General features: G+C 38.1%; 2 protein-coding genes across 7 annotated transcripts in view; one reads left to right on the plus strand and one right to left on the minus strand.

Annotated features, from left to right (window-relative positions):
* fgf14 (fibroblast growth factor 14) overlaps positions 1-14,068 on the plus strand; it is a 137,881-nt gene extending 123,813 nt beyond the window's left edge. For 4 of the 6 annotated variants that reach the window (XM_058787711.1, XM_058787713.1, XM_058787712.1 and 1 more), the window contains exons 4-5: positions 8,719-8,917; positions 11,071-14,068. In XM_058787711.1, the coding sequence (XP_058643694.1) occupies positions 8,719-8,917; positions 11,071-11,210 (339 nt within the window). In that variant the 3' untranslated portion in view covers positions 11,211-14,068. The other 2 variants (XM_058787710.1, XM_058787709.1) reach the window with 2 other exon arrangements.
* Positions 14,069-14,323: 255 nt separating this feature from the next.
* The window catches only part of itgbl1 (integrin, beta-like 1), a 46,494-nt gene continuing 35,866 nt past the window's right edge, over positions 14,324-24,951 (minus strand). Inside the window, exons 9-11 of the mRNA XM_058787706.1 lie at positions 23,102-23,248; positions 19,071-19,184; positions 14,324-14,876 (exon numbers count right to left, since the gene is read on the minus strand). Coding sequence (XP_058643689.1) covers positions 14,788-14,876; positions 19,071-19,184; positions 23,102-23,248 — 350 coding nt within the window. The 3' untranslated portion in view covers positions 14,324-14,787. The remainder of the gene's footprint in view (positions 14,877-19,070; positions 19,185-23,101; positions 23,249-24,951) is intronic.

The following is a 24,951-nucleotide window of genomic DNA, read 5'->3' on the forward strand; positions in this document are numbered from 1 at the left end:
AGTAATTCGCAGGGTAATGCAACATACACACAGTGTTTACAGATGGTACCAAATAATGGGTCATACAGAGGAGATGAATGGCTTTCACTGGCTAAATTAAGTCATTTTGAAGAAGACCGTACACAGCAATATTTAAAAATCCTTAAATCAGTCAGAATGAAGTATATATATACAGGTTTATCTCAATAAATTAGATTGTTGTGGAAAAGTTAATTTATTTCAGTAATTCAACTCAAATTGTGAAACTCGTGTATTAAATAAATTCAGTGCACACAGACTGAAGTAGTTTAAGTCATTGCTTCTTTTAATTGTGATGATTTAGGCTCACATTTAACAAAAACCCACCAATTCACTATCTCAACAAATTAGAATACTTCATAAGACCAATAAAAAAAAAAACATTTTTAGTGAATTGTTGGCCTTCTGGAAAGTATGTTCATTTACTGTATATGTACTCAATACTTGGTAGGGGCTCCTTTTGCTTTAATTACTGCCTCAATTAGGCGTGGCATGGAGGTGATCAGTTTGTGGTACTGCTGAGGTGGTATGGAAGCCCAGGTTTCTTTGACAGTGGCCTTCAGCTCATCTGCATTTTTTGGTCTCTTGTTTCTCATTTTCCTCTTGACAATACCCCATAGAGTCTCTATGGGGTTCAGGTCTGGTGAGTTTGCTGGCCAGTCAAGCACACCAACACCATGGTCATTTAACCAACTTTTGGTGCTTTTGGCAGTGTGGGCAGGTGCCAAATCCTGCTGGAAAATGAAATCAGCATCTCCATAAAGCTTGTCAGCAGAAGGAAGCATGAAGTGCTCTAAAATTTCCTGGTAGATGGCTGCGTTGACTGTGGACATCAGAAAACACAGTGGACCAACACCAGCAGATGACATGGCAGCCCAAATCATCACTGACTGTGGAAACTTCACACTGGACTTCAAGCAACTTGGGCTATGAGCTTCTCCAGTCTTCCTCCAGACTCTGGGACCTTGATTTCCAAATGAAATTCAAAATTTACTTTAATCTGAAAAGAGGACTTTGGACCACTGAGCAACAGACAAGTTCTTTTTCTCCGTAGCCCAGGTAAGATGCTTCTGACGTTTTTTCTGTTTCAGAAGTGGCTTGGTAGCCCTTTTCCTGAAGATGTCTGAGCGTGGTGACTCTTGATGCACTGACTCCAGCTTCAGTCCACTCCTTGTGAAGCTCTCCCAAGTGTTTGAATCGACTTTGCTTGACAGTATTCTCGAGCTTGCAGTCATCCCTGTTGCTTGTGCACCTTTTCCTACCCAAATTCTTCCTTTCAGTCAACTTTGCATTTAATATGCTTTGATACAGCACTCTGTAAACAGCCACACCTTTCAGTAATGACCCTCTGTGACTTACCCTCTTTGTGGAGGGTGTCAATGTTCATCTTCTGGATCATTGCCAAGTCAGCAGTGTTCCCCATTATTGTGGTTTCAGAGAACAAGAGATACCCGGAATTTATACTGTAGGGATGGTCATTAATTGAAAAATGTAAATATTCTAATATTTTGAGATACTGATTTTCGACTTTCATGAGCTGCAAGCTCTAATCATCAAAATTAAAACAAAAAAACTTTTGAAATGTTTTACTTTACATGCAATGAATCTAAAATATATGAACGTTTCACTTTTTGAAATAACTTGCAAGAAAAAATTAACTTTCACGACATTCTAATTTATTGAGATGCACCTGTGTGTATATATATATATATATATATATATATATATATATATATATATATATATATATATATATATATATATATATTAGTGCTGTCAATCGATTAAAAAATTAATCGCGTTAATCACAGTCATGGACTGTGATTAATCATGATTAATCACAAATTTAAAATACTAGGATTTACCTGTAAATGTGTTGAAATAAAGAAATGCATGACAAACTAGTTTAAGGAACCAGAACCTTTCACACTTCCGCCAGGTATGAGACATAATCCTTATTATTCTTTTAGCATTATTCTTTTGTTATTATTCAGCCATTATCAGCCTTTATACTGGCAATAAAATGTTTACCAAGACACATCGCTTCAATCTCAGTATAAATTTAGCCAACTATTATCAAAAGGATTACTAAATAAATAAAACAAAACATTTTGTTGCGACCTTACGTGAAGTATTATGACAAAATGCATTTTGAAGAAGAATTGGATCTGTTCTGCAGGTGCATTAGAGCTAATATTAGCATCATGCTTCATAAGACAATTTATGAGATTAATAGTACACTTTTTCTCAGAACTCACTTCAAACCACCATTGAGTGTTTGTAACAACGTCCTTTTACGATCACACGCGGAATTTGGTTTACTGTTGTTAAAACATGCTATCTATAGCCTTTTATATCGCTGCACAAATGAGCATTTCAGATGTAGGCTACACGTTCATCTCAAGAAAATCACAAATATCCTATCGTAATCGTGTTTATTATCTTATATAATCTACAGTGGCTGTTTTCATGTTTATTTCTGCTGCTCTGGCTGAAACTCACGTTGTTTGATGTTACAACCGCCTCTCTGTTCTTAAGTTGCCAGGGATACATTCCAAGTATAATACACATTAGTAAAAGGATCTATTTTCATTTTTATTTGTCTATATACACCTTGGGCGGCCGTGATACATTATAAAAGTAGCCCAAAAAACCACAACCCACGGCTCTGTAATTTTTCCTGCGACTGTATTTTCAAAATAGCCCACTTGCCGCTACCCTGGCAACACTGAGGACATTTTCACTTAGGGGTGTACTCACTTTTGTGGCCAGCGGTTTAGACATTAATGGCTGTGTGTTGAGTTATTTTGAGGAGACAGCAGTTATACAAGCTGTACACTCACTACTTTACATTGTAGCAAAGTGTCATTTCTTCAGTGTTGTCACATGAAAAGATATAATAAAATATTTACAAAAATGTGAGGGGTGTACTCACTTCTGTGAGATACTGTATATATACACTGAACAAAATTATAAACGCAACAGTTTTGTTTTTGCCCCCATTTTTCATGAGCTGAATTCAAAGATCTAAGACTTTTTCTATGTACACAAAAGGCCTATTTCGCTCAAATATTGTTCACAAATCTGTCTAAATCTGTGTTAGTGAGCACTTCTCCTTTGCCGAGATACTCCATCCACCTCACAGGTGTGGCATATCAAGATGCTGATTAGACAGCATGATTATTGCACAGGTGTGCCTTAGGCTGGCCACAATAAATGGCCACTCTAAAATGTGCAGTTTTACTGTATTGGGGGGTCCGGGGGGGTCCGAAAACCAGTCAGTATCTGGTGTGACCACCATTTGCCTCACGCAGTGCAGCACATCTCCTTCGCATAGAGTTGATCAGGTTGTTAATTGTGGCCTGTGGAATGTTGGTCCACTCCTCTTCAATGGCTGTGCGAAGTTGCTGGATATTGGCAGGAACTGGAACACTCTGTCGTATACGCCGATCCAGAGCATCCCAAACATGTTCAATGGGTGACATGTCCAGTGAGTATGCTGGCCATGCAAGAACTGGGATGTTTTCAGCTTCCAGGAACTGTGTACAGATCCTTGCAACACGGGGCCGTGCATTATCATGCTGCAACATGAGGTGATGGTCGTGGATGAATGGCACAACAATGGGCCTCAGGATCTCGTCACGGTGTCTCTGTGCATTCAAAATGCCATCAATAAAATGCACCTGTGTTCATTGTCCATTGTCCATTGTCCATAACATACACCTGCCCATACCATAACCCCACCGCCACTCGATCCACAACGTTGAAATCAGCAAACCGCTCACCCACACGACGCCATACACGCTGTTTGCCATCTGCCCTGTACAGTGAAAACCGGGATTCATCCGTGAAGAGAACACCTCTCCAAAGTGCCAGACACCATCGAATGTGAGCATTTGCCCACTCAAGTCCGTTACGATGACGAACTGCAGTCAGGTCGAGACCCCAATGAGGACGACGAGCATGCAGATGAGCTTCCCTGAGACGGTTTCTGACAGTTTGTGCAGAAATTCTTTGGTTATGCAAACCGATTGTTGCAGCAGCTGTCCGGGTGGCTGGTCTCAGACGATCTTGGAGGTGAAGATGCTGGATGTGGAGGTCCTGGGCTGGTGTGGTTGTGAGGCCAGTTGGATGTACTGCCAAATTCTCTGAAATGCCTTTGGAGAAGGCTTATGGTAGAGAAATGAACATTCAATTCACGGGCAAAAGCTCTGGTGGACATTCCTGCAGTCAGCATGCCAAATGCACGCTCCCTCAAAACTTGCGATATCTGTGGCATTGTGCTGTTGCACATTTTAGAGTGGCCAGCCTAAGGCACACCTGTGCAATAATCATGCTGTCTAATCAGCTTCTTGATATGCCACACCTGTGAGGTGGATGGATTATCTCGGCAAAGGAGAAGTGCTCACTAACACAGATTTAGACAGATTTGTGAACAATATTTGAGAGAAATAGGCCTTTTGTGTACATAGAAAAAGTCTTAGATCTTTGAGTTCAGCTCATGAAAAATGGGGGCAAAAACAAAACTGTTGTGTTTATAATTTTGTTCAGTGTATATATTAGTGGTGGGCCGTTATCGGCGTTAACGTGCTGCGTTAACGTGAGACTCTTATCGGGCGATAAAAAAATATCGCCGTTAATCTATTCTCAAAGTTGGTTTGGGAGCTGGGTCTATACTACGCAAGCTATGATGACTTTCAACTTGATATTTTAGCGCGGATGTATACCTAGCCGAATTGCACTGTAGGGGGCGAGAACGAGTCTTCGAACCTGTGTGTATGCGTGCTAACATGGATGCAGCTATGAAACCGCCGGGTTTGCTTCAGGGAAAATTTATTTTTAAGAAGCTTCCCAATGGAAATCGGCAAGTCATTTCTGTCTCTACGTTACATGGTGGCACTCTCTGTATCACGCGCACAGCGGAGTTCCGCCCCGGTTCGCAAACACACACACACACACACACACACACAAACACACACACAAACAAACGTAAGCGCACACACAAGTGAGCACACTCCCACTCCTATTTGTAAATATTAAGCCGCAAAACGTCTATTTAAATATGACTTCTGTGTGTCTCTGTGTTAATGTATGGCGCAGACGCATGGGTTTGTTCACTACTCATACAGAAGACCGCGTGAACCTTGCGGCGATATTAACGTCTGTCGTCTCACTAAATGAGGACATAAATACATGAACAACATCTCCAGAACTGCTCTGAGAGTCACTTCATGAGCATTCGAGCGTTTCATTTGAGAAAAACTATCCTCACGGCAACCCGTCAAAATAAAAGTTCGGTTTCACTATATTGGGCAGAACGTAATAGGCTACTACTACTAAAACTATTAAAACCTTATCTTTAAGGAATAATCATACAATGTCTTCGATGTTATTATCAATATTAAATTCTTGATGACTGCTAGTTGTTTACTACTAGTAGTAAACTTATTCTGATCTACTTGGCAGAATTCAAATGAGCCATTTTAATCTAGATTAATCTAGATTAATTCCAAGATTACAGTGAGATTAATCTAGATTAAAAAAATTAATCTATGCCCACCACTAGTATATATATATATATATATATATATATATATATATACAAAACCAATTCCAGAAATGTTGGGACGTTTTTTACATTTGAATAAAATGAAAACTAAAAGACTTTCAAATCACATGAGCCAATATTTTATTCACAATAGAACATAGAGAACATAACAAATGTTTAAACAGAGAAATTTTACACGTTTATCCACTAAATGAGCTTATTTCAAATTTGATGCCTGCTGTAGGTCTCAAAAAAGTTGGCACGGGGGCAACAAAGGGCTGAAAAAGCAAGAAATTTTGAAAAGTTTCAGCTGGTAGAACATCTAGCAACTAATTAAGTTAATTGACATCAGGTCTGTAACATGATTAGCTATAAAAGGGATGTCTTAGAGAGGCAGAGTCTCTCAGAAGCAAAGATGGGCAGAGGCTCTCCAATCTGTGAAAGAGTGTGTAAAAAGATTGTGGAATACTTTAAAAACAATGTTCCTCAACGTCAAATTGCAAAGGCTTTGCAAATCTCATCATCTACAGTGCATAACATCATCAAAAGATTCAGAGAAACTGGAGAAATCTCTGTACATAAGGGACAAGGCTGAAGACCTTTTTTGGATGCCCGTGGTCTTAGGGCCTTCAAACAACACTGCATCACTCATCGGCATGATTCTCTCATTGACATTACTAAATGGGCCCAGGAATACTTCCAGAAACCACTGTCGGTAAACACAGTCTGTCGTGCCATCTGCAGATGCAAACTAAAACTCTATCATGCAAAAGGAAGCCATATGTGAACATGGTCCAGAAGCGCCAAATGGACTGTGTCAAAGTAGAAAAGTGTTCTATGGTCAGACAAGTCCAAATTTGACATTCTTATTGTAAATCACGGACGCCGTGCCCTCTGGGGCTAAAGAGGAGGGAGCACTTCCAGTGTGTTATCAGCGTTCAGTTCAAAAGTCAGCATCTCTGATGGTATGAGGGTGCATAAGTGCATACGGTATGGGCAGCTTGCATGTTTTGGAAGGCACTATGAATGCTGAAATGTATATAAAGGTTTTAGAGCAACATATGCTCCCCTCCAGACGTCGTCTATTTCAGGGAAGGCCTTGTGTATTTCATCAGGACAATGCAAAACCACATACTGCAGCTATTACAACAGCATGACTTCGTAGTAGAAGAGTTCAGGTGCTGAATTGGCCTGCCTGCAGTCCAGATCTTTCACCTGTAGAGAACATTTGGTGCATCATTAAACGAAAAATACGTCAAAGACGACCACGAACTCTTCAGCATCTGGAAACCTATATCAGGCAAGAATGGGACCAAATTCCAACACCAAAACTCCAGAAACTCATAACCTCTATGCCCAGACGTCTTCAAACTGTTTTGAAAAGAAGAGGAGATGCTACACCGTGGTAAACATGCCCCCGTTCCAACTATTTTGAGACCTGTTGCAGGCATCAAATTTGAAATGAGCTCATTTTGTCCATAAAATTGTAAAAATTTCTCAGTGTAAACATTTGTTATGTTACCTATGTTCTATTGTGATTAAAATATTGGCTTATGTGATTTGAAATTCTTTTAATTTTAATTTTATTCAAATTTAAAAAACGTCCCAACATTTCCAGAATTCGGGTTGTGTGTGTATATATATATATATATATGCTGCACAATGTGTAGCTAATACAGTTTGCTACTGTACATAGTGAGTCTGTTTTTAGTAATTCATTAAAAGTTATAATGGGTTTTTAAATTATTTTAGTGATAATGCAATGTGACGTTCAGCGTAAGTCTCAACATAAATGAAACAGAACCACACCACTGAATATAAGCACTTGAATTACCTTCATTCTTTAAGATCTGTTTCACAACTCCATGTGACAGCTGTGTCATTTTTATTTTAATTGATTGATTAATCTGATGGAGTCTTATGTTCTGGATAAGGAAGTGTGAGATGTTTAGGAAAATATGGGACATTTTAATCAGATTTACGGCTTTAGTTTCCATAGAGAGAAATCCATGTTCCTTTGAACTTCTCATTTTGAGAAATTATTTTTAGATTTAATATTTACAGATAATGTTTACTGCTCCTGCTAGATTCACAGTCTGGCATTATCCCAGACTTTTCAAATGAACTGCAAAATGAAATTTTGTGGAGCCAAATCAAGTGTGGGAGTACAGTATGCCCCCAATTTGCTCCGACTTACTTTTTAGGTGTGGAATCAGATGTACTGAAAAGATGGTGAAGAAGAGTTTGGAATGCCCTTGCCAAAGTGTGAATTATGCAATTGGATATGGATATTTGAAGAAAATAATAGACTTAGCATGGCTGAGCTTGGCACCTGGAGTGAGGGTGAAAGTAGAGATTAATTTGTCATGAGCGAATATCACATTTTGTCTTGGGGCCAATTATTTTGTCTGTATGCTCATTCAGGTATCAGCAGACAGACCTGCAGTGTCTGCCTACAGATTAGACCTCAGGCGTATCACCATGCATACAGAGTAATAGGAAAATGTACAGGAATTTGAATGTTATTTTAAGAAGTCTCTGTGTTCTGTTACCAAGTTTGCTCTTTCTGTTCTGTTAATTAAGCGTACCAAAACTCCAAATACCAATGTACTGTCTGTCTAACTGTATAAACATACAAATGATAAATGTTATTCAGAGTGGACACCATATTTAGTGAATGAATGGAAACAAAGCTGTGAGGGACAGAAGTGCAATCTGTTCAATATGTTGTATAGCTCTTCTGATTGATAGAAAATGTCCCTCACTGCCAAATTAAATATGGAGTTTAATCTGACTTGAAACTGTTATAAATCAGTGTTTCCCAATCCTGAGGTTTCAAATGCTTAGAGGTTTGTGATGGAACGGGAGGGGGGCTGTAAGATGCAATAGAATGCATGGAAATGCTAAATTGCTACATTATTAATATTATTTAAAATAATAAATAAATGATTAATGGGTATTTTTTATTGTATAGGTCAATAAGGTCACACAGATAAAGTAGTTATTTTAGTTATTTAATAATTTATTTCAGTTATTCATGTGAAATTCTTGTGAAATGTTTATTGAACCCCTTTTTTTGAACCCTAAATCCCACACAGAATTTCCCACAGGTCTTGTGTGACGCCATCTTCTTGTGTCTCCCTTTCTTACAGGAACTGTTTACGCCGGAATGCAAGTTTAAAGAGTCCGTGTTTGAAAACTACTATGTGATCTACTCATCCATGCTGTATAGGCAGCAGGAGTCGGGGAGAGCATGGTTCCTTGGCTTAAATAAAGATGGCCAGGCCATGAAGGGGAACCGGGTGAAGAAAACTAAACCAGCTGCTCACTTCCTGCCCAAGCCATTAGAAGGTAAAGCATGCTCTGAAAGCCTCAAGAGAATGGTTAACATCCAGGTCACTGTGACACTGGCAGAATGGTAATGAAGTGCACAAGTCCCTGAGAGATATGCTTTTGCTTGATGCCATTTTACAGTTTTTCTCAAATGGTTTACACATTTTTTTCAAACTAAGGTCGAGGTTTTCAAAACAAGGAACACTTTTCCAAAACAGGTTGTACATTTTCATCGCGTTAATACAAATAACAACATACAGCATTTTTATCGAAAACCCACACACAAAAAATCTCCAGTCCAAGGTTCATGTTTTCAAAGCGTTTATTACAAACAACTACATAGATGGAGGAGGTAGAAGAATATAAGAAAGGATAGGAAGAAGAGATAAAGATGAGAGAGTAAGAGTGGAGGAGGAAGACATATGATGGGAGAGGAATAGGAGAGGATGTAGGATGAGGAGAGGAGAGGAGAGGAGGAGGACATTGAAAGAGCTGAGGAAAGAGCAAGAGGAAGTGATGTAAGAGGAGGTGAGAAGAGAGGAAGGGGACAACAGTCTCAAATTAGACGAGAGACAGTCTAATTGACACTGAATCATAGTTTCTTGATAGAGGCCAGACAGAGTTCAGCATAATGTGAGCAGATCTACATTGACTCCAACCAAGAAAAGAGGGAGGAATTTCATTGGTCAATGATGACCCAACATCACCATCTGTGCTGTGCTCTCATGGGGCTGTACAACATCCGTGCCAGGTGTGAATTGGAACATCTTCACCATTCCTTCCTTAGATGCAGAGCTTGAGTTGATGTGGATGAAAAAAACTCTTAATCTTAAAAAAAATGCATGGAAAGAAAGACATTATGCAAATAAGCAGAATATGTTATGCAATCAATAGAAAACAGAATAGTTTTTATATGATTTGCTTTGCTAAATGTGTTAACTGAAAATAATGCATTATGCAGTTTTGCTTAATTAAATAAGTCTAATTGTTTTGAAAGCATTGACCTTAGAAATGTGTCAAATCAGTTGAGGAACACTGTGATCAGCAAAATAGTAATAAGGGTTGTTGGCTATGCTCTGGGTAAAATCCTGGGTAAAAATCCTCATATTTTTCAGATACTGTATGATTTTGGAACATAACAGGATGTCCAGACTGCTCTTTTCCATTACAGTGAATCCAAAAATAAACATAAAAGTAGCATACAATATAATGTGTGCTATGTTACAAGTCTTCTGATTTTATGCAACAACTATGAAATGAACAAATCAAAATTCATCATTCCCTATGCCCTCTTTTGTTTGTTTGTAGAATTAAAATATTAAAATGCGTGCTAGAAGAGCATCTGTACAGAGCTAGCATGGGTCACAGGAATTGAAAATTTCAGATTTAGGGATATTTTTCAGATTTTTTGTCATTTTATTTTGACAATGAGCTCTTCACCAAGGGTTCGAACAGAAACATTTGGCCTTATATTCCTGTTATCTGAATACATAATGATTTACAACTCAATAAACATTATTTCACTGCACCACATATTCAAGACCCACCTTCGTACCATAATGATGGACAACCTGTCCTTTCAAATATTTCTTACAGCTCCTTTATGGCCACAATGTAAAATGTGTCTGGCTAGCATGAGATTGATGCTTTATGTACGGGTTGAGGTGTAATTTGCAATGATGTGTGGCCCGTTTCTGTCTGTGCAATGCTTTATTGCCATGTACAGATGCCCACATTTTAGACCGGTCTCTCATCCTGTTGTGTGTTCATTATTTTCTCGGCTAATACCGCAACACCAGCCAGCAACCCGTAATGTAGCGGCACTACTAAGAATACAGTAAGTCTGAACTGACGTGAAGCAGTGAACCTAGTCAAATGCATTCCGAGAGATCAGACCATCTTTCCATCACAACTAAGGAAAGGATGCAGCCCTGCTGACAGCTTGCCCGCACTTTGACAAACTTGCACATGTCCTGTCAGAGTTACCCTAATGAATGTTGTCTTTTTAGCAGGTTTCAGGTTTGGAAATGAGAATGGGTTTGGAGAAACTTTTCTAGACGTAATTATACACAGATTTCAGTCAAGCCCCAGAAATCATTTCCAATAAGAGAGACAGATGGGGCGGCTGCAGTTACCTGGCTGACTCTTGCCTTCTCTGATGTCTTTTGCAGTCGCTATGTACCGAGAGCCATCATTGCATGACGTGGGGGAGACAGTGCCCAAACCTGCCGTGCCTCCCAGTAAAAGCACAGAGCCGGCCGTCATGAACGGAGGCAAACCTGTCAGCAAGGAAACCAAGCCCACCACATAGCCAGATCCCATCTCGGCCATGCTCAACCCCGGAGAGCCGTGCTCCTTTTGTCAGACTCTCCATGTTTGTGGATCAGATCCAGGCATCCTCTGCTCTCTCCTCCCCATTCCCTCCACCCCTCCTTCACTCCTCTGACTGTTCCGATCTAATTCGACGACGGACTGGCTCCGGAAGAGTGGTCAGCTGTGCACGTAGGAGGATGCGACTGGATAAACCAGCTAAACTTTCACCATGGAATGCCCTAACTGATATGGAATGCCTTTTGACATACAATAAAGCCGATGTTTTTTCTGTAATCGAGACAATCCACGAGAATGAAATTGTGTACCACAGGCGCTTGCGTGGCGGTTCTTTTGCCTGCTAACATTCACCCGTTATAACCCTTTTCTTGAACCCTGTCGCAGCAGCAGAGACCGTTCATTTCAGATCTATTTTCTATATACACAGTAACACCAGCTACGCTCTGGGGGTAATACTGTAAAGATATACGTACATGGACTGGAATCCACAACTAGTTTTCTTTCTTTTTTTTAAATCAAGTACGCTCCTGTGTCTCCTCCTTTCTAGGTGTCCCCCAGTCTCTGAAACTCAAAGTTCCAAATCTTTCCCTTTTGTCAGTTACTTCTGAAATTTGTTGTCAGGGCAGTGTGTGATGCGTTTTGGTGTGCAGTCATTCAAACACAACGATGGATTTCCACAAAGTCCCTTCACAATGTTTATGGTCAAGAGACGTCAGTCTTTCAAGGGGATGGAGCCTCCTAAAGAATCCAACTCATTATCCAAGGTTCAGCGCTCATGTCTTCTCATTCTTGTAATGTCTAGAAAGGGACACAAGTATACTTAGACAGCAAATGCCAGCGAGTGCATTAGTCATGCCCGCAGCAGTCCAACACAAGGAGCTGGCATGTGCTGGGGAAGGTGTATAGAGTACATATCACTATCTAGTACGGTGCAAATTGGTTTCAACCCCAGTAACTAGGTGAATTTCCACTTTTCTTTGCTCTTAATTTAGAGCGTGGGCTCTAGGAATATCTATAGGCCTTGTAGGCCTCTGGTCAAGGCCCCTCTTTGACATGCTGACTCCTCTGAACTGTGGGCTAGTTCTGGCGAGCACATTAAATGTGACGAGAGCGGCAGCCGTAGAGAAATACAGTCTACTTCAGGCCTGGGCGGTTAAATGGCTCAATGTAAGTAGGCACCATTACTATTGGCTGCACTCCCATTTTGTTCAGCAAAGGCATGGCCAAGGTTAGTATTACGTTCTGTTCTTGCAACGCTGACGCAGTGCAAGAAATGGCTTCTATAACAATGTTTTCACTGTATACAAATAAAACAAAAATCTTCAAAAAAAAAAAAAAAAAAAAAAGTAATAGATTTTTAACTACCAGATATTAGGATTCTGAAATGAGAGGGGTTTTCCTAGCTCAGCATGCAGAGTCCAGTACTGCTCATCATGTGCCTGTGATGACCTCTAACCCAGCATGCAAAAACATGTACCCAGTCTGTGCTGGGTTAAAGGTGCCTCATGCCCCAGACACACACACACACACACACACAAAAACACAGATTCAGTAGCAACTTGATCCACAAACACACAAAAGTTGATTGTTACCAAAGTCCGTACACATGAGAATCCAGCCGAACAATTTCAATAACTCGGAGGATGGCAGTCCTCTTCGGTTTTTGTCCTCACTGTGACTAGGGTTCATCACGAAGTACAATTGTCTCGACTTTTTAATAGTCTCGATTCAAACTTGAAGAGATTCCAAATGATGTCCTTCACTTCGATTGTTCATTTAGTACAAGACCGGGGTACCTATTACTAATCACCTGCATGCGTTTTCTTAAGGACCAAAGTATGGGACAGCTAGAAATGTCTAAAGCTAGTTTGAGGCGTAGGGCTACACTGAATGGGCATGATTATATAAGGCTCTCTCATACTCTGGATTGAGACCATTGCACTTTGCGTTTGAAATCGTCATCTACTCACATCTACTTAGGATTTTAACAATTAGCCAATTATCAGCCGAATTGACATGAAGCCTGTCTTGCTTTAACAGTTTTCATAGTTTGAATGATGAATACCGTTTAGAATGTTATGAAGTAGACCGAGGCTATGCTGCTAAATACAAATATATTCTACACTTCATTTGAAGACCTATATTTTCATTTATTGGGATTTTGAGCTAGTTTCATATTAGGAGATGTTCAAGCACATTAGATTTAAATATTTGTCTGTACAAAGCCGAATTTAATGCTAGAATGAGATTGCTGTACTATACAGGAAAAGTAGCTTCATATTTGAAATCAGTTCCGAGGCTGGTGTCCCACTTCCACACGAAACAAATCACTCACTCCAATGAGCTCTACATGCTGGGCTACAGCTGCCCTGCAGACCAGTGAACTGGTTTTACGAAGGTTGAATTTATTTTTGTAAGTGACTGGTGAGTACGTGTGCATTTGTTAGTACGTTTGTTTGTTTCTTTCCTCTTTCAAACGTCTGTGTTCGTTTCGTTCCATTCAAGTCGTGCGTGACGTCGTTAAATCGTAATGAGGAGCAATCGCTGAACAATTGATCATTTCTGTGTTTTCTCCGTATTTCTGATTTTCAGTGGTGAAGGAAGGTCTCCATTGTCTGTTGATTGGTTTTGAACATTGATTTGACAGTTACTTCATCTGTTGCATGGGAAGAGGGTGGCATATATGAACTGCATGTCGTAGGCTATGTGTATCATGGACTGTTGGTATGTTCTGCTAATTTTACATACATATATGCAAAGAGTTTGTCTGCACTGTACAGTTTGTGTTTGTTGTATACACAGATACAACATATTGAATAAAATATTTATATAAAGGTGTACTGAAATCTCTCTAACCAATCTGATGCGATATTTGTGCAATATATACATATATTAACATGTAATGGGTTGACCAAGGAGTTTTTTATCCTAGTTTTTATTTATGCTAATTACCTTGGTCAATATAATTTACCTTCAACATGGGCACCTTTTTTTAACAATTTTATTTACAAAAAAAAAATATATATATATATGTATATTGACAAGAAATAATACGAGATACGTTTAAAAAAGAGCTTTCTCATTCTCATGACATCTCAGAGCATGGTAAATTTATTGGCATCAGGCTGTATACAACTTTTGTCACATGGAACTTACCATACATAAAATAGGATCATAAAAACATTGCACACAAGCAGAGCTCTGAAAAACAGCAATCTGAAAATTAATAAAATGCTCTTACTTGTTTGTTGGCCATTTGCATGGATCCTCTCCTTTTAGTGCTCATGTGTCCAGTCAATAGTCTATGTAAGCATTATTATACACAATTTTCAAATATATATATAGTTAAATGAAAAACTATAGAGGATTATAGATGTCGTCTCCCATGGCTGTTTTATGTGCATATAATGGAATTTAAACCACATAACTAAGAAAATTTGAATGCCGTTATATTGCACAGATCTCTTATATCAATTTTCCCTTGTTTGCCGTTGGTGCAGCCGCCCTTTTCTTGTCTTGATTGACAACAGAAACAGTCTTTAAGTGTCTACCAGGGGTTAATACTCCTCTCCAACCCAGATTTCACAGGCGTTTCCTGTCCAGCCATCCCAGCAGTCACAATTTCCGCAGTTGCACACGCCGTTCCCTGGAACAGAAGTTGAGAGGAGAGACAGAACTGAGAAACCCAGATCATCACTCTCCAAGTCTCGACATGCTTTCTCTCTTCACACCCCCTTGGCAGAATGTGCAAAGGGAAACCAAGTACAAATGCAAGTTTTGGAGCCACTTTCTCTGGGGTCCTGTCTATTCAGTTCAAATTCAGTCCATGTAGTGGCACTAGTATGATTACATAGTGTTACTGCTCTTTTTATTCAGCTTTTGTAAATGTAATTTGATGTACACAAAATTATTATCTGTGATGCTTAATGAGCCAATTTAAATGTATCACTTTGTCTAACGATTTAGTATATATCTCAACTGTTTGCAATTAGAATCAAACTCAATCAATCATTTTCCATTACAAAAAGTACTGGCCTACTGGACAAAAGTCAATAGCTGTCTTCTAAAATCTAGTGAGTAGACAGCATTTAATGTGAATAAATATCCCAATAAATGTAAATCTTTTTTAAATTAAATTCTGAAAAGTATAAGTAAAAATGTTTAATCTAAAAAAAACAAAACTATTTTATCCAATATTTGTGTGCAATGTGTTTTTATGCAAATTAAAGAAGGGGAGCCCAGGGTCCCTTAGGGCAAGAGGTTTAAAATTTGTGATTGATTGATTAATTGACTAATTGATTGATTGATTGATTTTGGGCTGTCAATTTTAAGTGATAAACAGCTTTGGAACTACACTTAGTGTGAAAAATATATTTATAATAATAGAATTAATATAAATTTATATTAACATTTATTTTTTAATGTGCTGGGCTATAATTAATCGCATCCAAAATAAAAGTTTTTGTTCATATAATATATGTGTGTGTACTTATGTATATATAAAGACAAACATACAGTATATATTTTGAAAATATTTACGTGTATTTACATGCATATATTTATATTCATATATATATATATATATATATATATATATAAACATAAAATATTTTCATTAAATATATACATGCGTGTGTGTCATGGCCAAAAATATCGGCACCCTTGGAAAAAATTTATCAAAGAAGGCTGTGAAAATTTATCTGTATTGTTAATCCTTTTGATCTTTTATTTATAAAATTCACAAAAATCATTGGATAATAAGAATTTAAAATGGGAGGAAATATCATTATGACATAAATGTTTTTCTCAAACACACGTTGGGCACAATTATTGGCACCCCTAGAAATTCTTATGAGTAAAATATCTCTGAAGTATATTCCCATTCATATTCACAATTTTGAGCACTCCATGGTGATTATGAACATGAAATTATCCAGCCATGGCTTCCTGTTTCACAGAAATATAAATAGGAAGGAAAACAAAGCCCAAATTCCCTTAATCATCCAACACAATGAGAAAAACCAAAGAATATATTTCTGATATGCAGCAAAAGCTTCACAATTTGAGCTTCACAAATTAGTGAAGTGGCTTTAAGAAAAGAGCTAGGGCAGTGAAAATTCCCATTTCCACCTTCAGGGCAATAATTAAGAATTCCCAATCAACATAAAATGTTACAAAACTGCCTGGAAGAGGACGTGTGTCTATATCAGTGGTTTTCAATCCTGGTCCTGGGGACCCACTGCTCTGCACATTTTATGTGTCTCCCTTATTTAACACACCTGATTCAGATCATCAGCTCATTAGGAGGGATATCCATGAACTGAACTGAGTTTGTCAAATAAGAGAGACATACAAAATGTGCAGAGCAGTGGGTCCCCAGGACCAGGATTGAAAACCACTGGTCTACAGTATATCGTCCTAATGCACGGTGAGAAGGAGAGTTTGAGTGGCTAAAGACTCTCCAAGGACCACAGCTGGAGAATTGCAGAACATAGTTGAGTCTTGGGGTCAGAAAACCATAAAAAAAATTGTCAAACAGAACCTACTTCACCACATGTTGTTTGGGAGGGTTTCAAGAAAAATTCTCCTCACTCATCCAAAATAAAACATATTCAGTTATCTGACACGACTAGAACTTCAAATGGGACTGGCTTCTATGGTCAGATGTAACTAAAAAATTTACTTTTTAGCAGCAAACACTCAAGATGGGTTTGGTGAACACAGGGATAAAAAGTACCCCATGTGTACAATAAAATATACTGCTGTATATCTATATTTCTGCTGGAGGTCCTGGACATCTTGTTTAGACACATGACATCATGGATTCTATCAAATACCAACAGATAAAAAATAAATAAGTGACTGACTCTGTTAGAAATCTTATAATGGGCCATGGTTGGATCTTCCAACCGCACAATAATCCAAACACAAAACTCAAAAACAACACAAAAATGGGTCACTGAGCACAAAACCAAGCTTCTGCTGGCCATTCCAGTCCTCTGACCTGAACCCTGTAGAAAATGAGTGGGGTGAACTGAAGAGAAGAAGCACCAACATGGAGCTGTGAATCTAAAGGGTCTGGAGTGATTCTGGATGAAGGAATGATCTCTGATCTCTTGTCAGGTGTTCTCTAACCTCATCAGGCATTATAGGAGAAAATTTAGAGCTGTTAAACTGGCAAATGGAGGTTTCAAAAAGTATTGAATAAAAGGGTGCCGTTAACTGTGGCCAATGTGTATTAGAGAAAAACATTTATTTCATAATGATATTTCCCCCCATTTTAAATTCTTATTATCCAATGAAAGATCAAAAGGATTAACAATGCAGATTAATTTTCACAGCCTTTAATCATATTTACCAAGGGTGCCGATATTTTTGGCCATGACTGTACATAATAAATATATACAATACACACACATATAGTATGTGCACAATCAATTTTATTTTAGATTTATTAATTGTTGCCCAGCACTATTTATAATTTAATATAAAATATTTCTAAGAAAGTTTCTAACGTAAATAGTGTGGAAAAAACTCATATTGCTTCTTTTCCAAATAACAGTTTATTTATTTGTTTTGGCTCAAAACAGTAGTTTTATTTTATAAACCACTTTATTATATCATGCTCTTTCTCACATAGTATAAATGGGTCTACATGGAAATATACAGCTGCCATTTGGCAGTCCTTGGGCTCAAAATGTTTGAAAACCCTTGCATTGGATTATTATCGAAACACATTATCTTAGAAACATGCTAATGTAAAAGTCTAATGCATGTAGTAGAGTGTATGGCAAAGAACTCCATATTGATGTATACAGAGTGTCTAACATTTTCTACAGCCACTTAAAAGGAGGGAATTTACAATAGGGTCCATATAGTTACATAGGTTCGTTCAATGAAGTGGGCTGCCACTTGTCAATCAGCGGAGGTGAGGTTGTTTACATACGCTGTTAGAAGAATGTATGCTGAATGTGACAGCAGCTTTCACTCAGAAGAGCCGTATATTGTATCAATGCCCAAAACAGTTGGAATTCGCATCTGCTGTGCATGAAATTAAGCCTTGGCTTTCCCTAATACATTGAATTTTCCGCAGCGCTCATCAATTGCGGGTGTAATGAGAATATCTTACTGAAGAAGCCATGAAAATTATTATTTAGAAACTGGCAGGCACATTTTTGCATGATTATAATTATAAAGGCTGAGTGCATTACTGTTACCCAAGGTAAGGGGAAGAATTGGCTGATTGTATGCTTTTGCATTTCATCTATAGAGAAAAGGCTTTTTCTGAGCAACATGAGAAAATAGTTTTAATAATCCTTATGAATATGGAAATGATGACATATGCCCTAATCGTTAATATGCTAATGAGTGACATTTAACAGACACATTTATGCATTCCTTTTATCAATTGTGTTTTTTCGGCTTGTTTTGTAGTGAATTTTGCATCTCTGCACCAGGAACTTTATACTTGGTTAAATGACATGGCAACTGATAATGAAGTCATTAGACCAATAAGTTTCTAAGCAGCTGTCCAAGCCTCCTCAAGCCCTTGAGCTATCGTGATAATAAATATTTATCGTGCTTTTTATTAACACTGACTAGTCAACTCTTCAAGGCTTTTAAGGAAAACCTCGACTCTCTCCAGAGCTTCTTTCCCATTGAAAAGCAGGACGAGAAGAACACAGCAGGAGTCCACTGATTGGACGGCTCAGCCTAAGAGTCGTACAGAGCTGTCTAATCAAACGGCAGCCACATCAGAGAACCTCAATATCCGTCACAAAGAGATCTGTCAGCGCACGAGTGGGTGTTTGGAGGAGCGCTGCTGCATTTGAACACATACCTGTGCAAACCAGCCCGTCATGTTTGTCACACTCCCTGTCGTCGCACTCGCAGAATTCCCCTGAAATGTACCACTCCTGTGGTGAGCAGATACAGCGACCGCAGTGACAAGAGCCTGCAAGAACAAATTAGCCTTCAGTCACATAACCATTGGAGATCCATTAGTCTTCCCTTATTCTCCTGTGCTATTTCACGTGATTATAAAACACTTAAAGCTGTGATACGGTTCCTAATTGGAATTTAAATAGGGTAAATTGTTTTTCTAAATGTGTGAAACAGCAGTTGTTTACAAGGTCCAATTTCATGTTCCTACTGAGTCAGGAATAGACCAATATATACAAGCTAGGCCAGTCGATTGGCCGATATTTGGCCACTTGGAAATAATATGCATTGGTTGATGATACAGCTGCACCATTAATAAAATTCTGGCTGATGCCAATAAGTCACTGATTATTTTCTTGTTTTGGATCACTACAGATAAATGTCAGATACATTTGTGTAAAAAAAATTATTAAATGTATGTATGTGGAATTTTACTGTGCTTTTAATATAATAATTCACTCAAAAATAAAAAATGCTGAACATTTGCTCACCCTCAGGTTATCTGAGATGAAATGTGGAGAAACATGTCATTACATTACTTGCTCACCAATGGATCCTCTGCAGTGAATGGATGCAATCAGAATGAGAGTCCAAACAGCTGATAAAAAACATCACAATAATCCACAACATGACTCCAGTCCATCAATTAATGTCTTGTGAAGTAAAAAGCTGCATGTTCATTTTAACTTTAAATCACCATCAGAATACCATAACTCTACATCCAGTGAAAGTCCAAAATTCTACCAACATATTTGTTTAACACCATTTTGGACTGTTTTTGCTTCGATGGATTTATTACAAACACACAGATTTCACTTCACAAGATGCTAATTGATGGACTGGAATTGAGTGGATTATTTGTGGATTATTGTGATGTTTTTATCAGCTGTTTGGACTCTCTTTCTGATGGCACCCATTCACTGCAGAGGATCCATTGGTGAGCAAGTGATGTAGTGCTAAATTTCTCCAAATCTGTTCCGATGAAGAAACAAAATTATATGCTTATTGCATGGAATGAGGGTAAGTAAAGTTTCCACAAATTTTCAATTTTTGGTTAACTATTCCTTTAAAGTATTATTAATAAAGATTGCAGTTTTTCCAAGAAAGTTACTCTGTTGACATTACATGTGCACAGTAATTTATCTATAATCTATTGCAGTTTCCTAAAACGGGGAAGCAATTTAGTATCACATAATTTAAATCACCAGTATTGCTGGATAAGTTTTACTGCTCAAGTGTTATCTCCCCCTTTGAGTAAATGTTGTGTAAAATAAGTGCTAATTGGTTCCCCCCAAAGCATCATAATCCTGAGTAGATGGCAGAGACTAGGGCTGGGCAAAAATAATAATAATAATTAAAAAAATAAAATAAAATCGATTTTTCGATTAATCATTTTTTTAAATGACGTCGATTCCATAACGATTCTCAAAAGCCGCGAATCGACCTTTTCCGGTATTTATTTCAGCAAACATTTAAAACAAGATCTGATGAATGTGAATCTTATCATTAGTCTTCTTCACTAGAGGTCACCCTCTTATTTACCTTGCGCGATGTTACAACAGAAAATGTGTCATTCATTCAGTGCTTATCATGGCGGAGATAGTGTTGATAAGAACAAAGCAATATGCGTGATATGCAATGCTCATGTAAAATTCTATAGTAATACTGCGAATCTGTGGAAGCATTTGACATCACGCATAAGGCGCCTTGATTTCCGCAATGAATGAATGAATGAATGAATGAATGAATGGCAGATGGCGCGACGCCCTGTTTTGTTTACTAAAGCGCGGACGACGCTCGCGGTGTTTTAAGCTTCTGCCATCTCACTATTTGACGATAAAACACAAGAATATCATCTCCAGCTGCTCTGAGAGTCACTTCATTAGCATTGTACCGTTTAATTTGAGAAAACTACCGCCATATCACATACACAGCAGCTGCAAGTTCATCATGGCAACCCGTCAAAAAAAAAAAAAGAGTTTAACATGCAGAAACTGTCAGAAATATTACTATTTATCAGTCCTAAGAGTCAGTGTAACAACAACGTTACTACTACTACTAATAAATATTAAAAAATGTTTTTCCACATTTGTTTTCTTTTTAATTTTAACAGTAAACCTCTGTTGTGCAGCACTTTGTTTGCCAACAAATAAAGGGGTTTAATTTTCATTTGATTAGGATAAATTAAATTAATGTTTTATGCCTTCATCTGATTATCAGAAAAATTAAGAAGAACATTTATTGAATAGTTAAGAACTATTGTTTTAAAAAAGAATTTGGACTCTATACAAAAAAAAAAAAAGCTTTAAAATTCAGGCCTGTGGCTCTTAATTTCTTATTAATTCACCATTTGTAAACTGATTTTTACTGTTCATTTTTTAGAAATATCAATAGCATTATTAAAACTATATTCACTGAATGTAATCAAAAAATCGAGAATCGAATCAAGAGCTTGTGAATCGAAATCGAATCTAATTGGGACATCTGAATTGATACCCAGCCCTAGTAGAGACCATTGGTGCCAATGATTTCTACAATGTCTTTAGGCTTACGATGCTTTGCAGAAAATATCGTTCTCCAGATATTAGTCAACATGACTCTGCAAAACAAGTCTTATGAGCTGGGATTCTCATATTACATATAGGATCCAGGAAATTGCATAATATGGGGCACCGGTCTGTCATTAACAGCTGTGCTGCACCTTACAAACATGATACAGTGAAAAGTACAAAGCTTTCAAAGAACATTCTTTATAAGTCAGTCTTATCAATCAAAGTGTAGGCAGCCCATCAGACAGTACATCCCTTGTCATTTCCCACAGTATTATTCTCCTGGGAGCTACAACAAGCAACCCACATATTCACCTACCCATGAATCTTTACTGTGAAAAAAATCCATTTAATTCCTTCAGTGTTTCAGTCTTAATAATGTTGATGTTGTTATGACAAGCAGAACAACTCTCCTGCTGATTTCCAAGCATTAATTTGAGAAAATTATTGAGTAGACCATGTGAAACCAGATCTTAGAGGAATTTCTTATTTTCACCAGCCAGGCAACAAAAACAAACAGTGTTCCGTCATCGGCGCAGACAAACCCTATAAAGCGTATTAGTGTGTCACTTTACATGCCCAGAGAAAGGAGATGAATACTCAGAGGACTATGTGTCAAGTAGAAATTGGCTAGGCTTTATCGTTTTTTCCAGGATGCTGACAGGTCGTATACAAATAGTGAAGCTGGCCTCTTATTAAAGCGTAAAACCTAAAGCTTCATTTTCAGTGTTGTGTGTTTTCGAGAGCAGGTGTACGGGTTGGAAGAGCAAATTATATGTTGAGGTTTCTGTCAGACAGTCAGCAAACATGTTTTACAGTTTCTGCTTGACTTTAGAGAAAAGCTATAATAGTCTGTATCTCTTTACCTTTAATACAAATAGGCGGGAATATGGCGTGTTCATTTTACACAGATTTTTGTTTTAGTGGTAGTTTTTCCTTCAAAATCTTTTCAATTTAGCACATATATTCCACATTAAAATGACATTAACTAACATTTTCGTCAGTAATCTCTTTTGGTTTCATTAACACAAGCTACTGGAACATGATGCGAGCAGAACATCCAACCACTATGCCACAGCTCCTATGGAGATGCAAATTTGATTGACCAATCCCATTCTCTCTCCCTCTCCCTCTTCAATAATTTCTGTCTCTAACAACTAAATGTGGCATAAACCCTCCCCAATGAACAGAATTGATTGGTGGAAATAGTTGTTCAGTTGTGTTTACTATCCACCTCATTAAAGGAGCATATGTGGGAAATCGATTTAATAGCTCAGTTCGTTCCGCACCAAACAAATGAGGGAACCCACTTTCATTTTTAAGAGATGACTGACAATTATGTTACATCTTAAGGTGCCGCTCGAAGCGTCGTCCCTCCTACCTTTTCCAGAGCATATGACGCCGTCGGCCGTCTCGCATAGGCTCTTGCTCTGCTCGTCCGTCATGTCACAGCTGCGGGGGAACTGGCAGTGCTTCCCAAACCATCCATCACTGCAGATACAGCGGCCACACGAGCAGAAGCCGTGGCCTGGGGGAGACACATAGCACACACACAAGCGCGCGCACACACAATCACTTTCTCTCCTTACCAAAGAAAACCACCATTTATATCTGCCAAAACAAAGCAACGGGCTGACTGATCCAGGCAAATATAATTGGTTCAAACAGACAGGTATTCGTTTACTGACTGGCTAATGGTGTTGCTGTATATGGTTCTTATCACTTATGGACCCCGTGGGATGAACCATTCTATAGCCTCTCTGATCGTGTTGGATGAGTCAGCATTACGGCATTCGTAACGATCTGACTGTATAAATTGCTCAGTCAAATCCTTTGTTCCTGCTGCCGTAGTAGTATAGTCGGGGTTTTCAACGATTACCAGCAAGTTACACCATTATGCCAGTAGGTGGCGACAAGGGACTGTCTTAAAGAATGAGTCATTCCATCATTGTTCATAACACTGATTAATTCTGAAACAAAACGCGTGAGTCATTGCATCATTCACTTGATTTTTTCAAAACCACTGATTCATTCAGGAACAAAACGAGTGAGTCATTGACTCATTCACTGAACTGATTTGTTCAAAACCACTGATTCATTCAGAAACACGACTACTCTGTTGCTCGAAGACAGAGTGCTTTAACTTTATTTGGATGTTAGTTGGCAAAGAAAGACGACAGTTTGTAAGCAATTTAAATATTGTATCCAAAAGTTGCACTTTAATTCTATTAATGTGGTGTTTCTTGTTAAACTGTAAAACCGTATGACACTTGCAGTTGTTTTAGGATTAGCATTCAGAACAACAGTGCTTGTGTTCGGAAGAAATTGGTTAAATATACTTCCCAAAATGGTTTATTACATGAAAAACTGTAGCAAGTATGTAGGTGACGGCAGTAAAAAATTTGTGACAACGTTTTTCCAAAAAAAAAAGCTTTGCAATATGACAAAACGCTTTATTTTTTAATTTGTTGCATTGCTACTCCAAATAATAACAAGCATTTGGATGCAACTCTGTCATCATTTGAGTAGTGAGGTTTGTTACCACCGCTTGAAATGGGTTGAAAAGCTGTAGTGTGCGAGTATGTTTTCGGCCTTTGAGTTTATATAAAATGGTCATTTTGAATGTCCTCGTCACTTCTGGTCACTTATTTGTTTAAAGGTATTTGCAAGAGCACCACTTTGGCAGATCTGTGCATGGGCGTTATTTCATGTAGGCTGTAAGGAAACGAAATGTTCCCTGAAGCTGAATGGTGTTTTTCTCTTAATCTTTAAAGAGCAGTTGGTGACTCACTGTGAGATGCACACTGAGCTATAGAAGAGCTCCTCCTCCAAACAGCTCCTTTCTGGAACAGTGCTTGGTAAAGAAAAAATTAGGAATTCCCCTAGACTACATCTGGCTGGGCAGAAATATGTTCTAGATATTAAAACCAAACAAAAGTATGTGCCTCAAAATAAAAATATAGACAATAATATAAACAGTCTATTTAGTGCTCAGTATGTTTTTTCTGACTATCTAAAGCACTTATAGATACATAGCAGGTATTTTTATATAAAATATCTATATACAGGTGCTGGTCATATAATTAGAATATCATCAAAAAGTTGATTTATTTCACTAATTCCATTCAAAAAGTGAAACTTGTATATTATATTCATTCATTACACACAGACTGATATATTTCAAATGTTTATTTCTTTTAATTTTGATGATTAGAGCTTACAGCTCATGAA

Source organism: Onychostoma macrolepis, chromosome 09 (assembly GCF_012432095.1).
Source record: "Onychostoma macrolepis isolate SWU-2019 chromosome 09, ASM1243209v1, whole genome shotgun sequence".
NCBI lineage: Eukaryota > Metazoa > Chordata > Actinopteri > Cypriniformes > Cyprinidae > Onychostoma > Onychostoma macrolepis.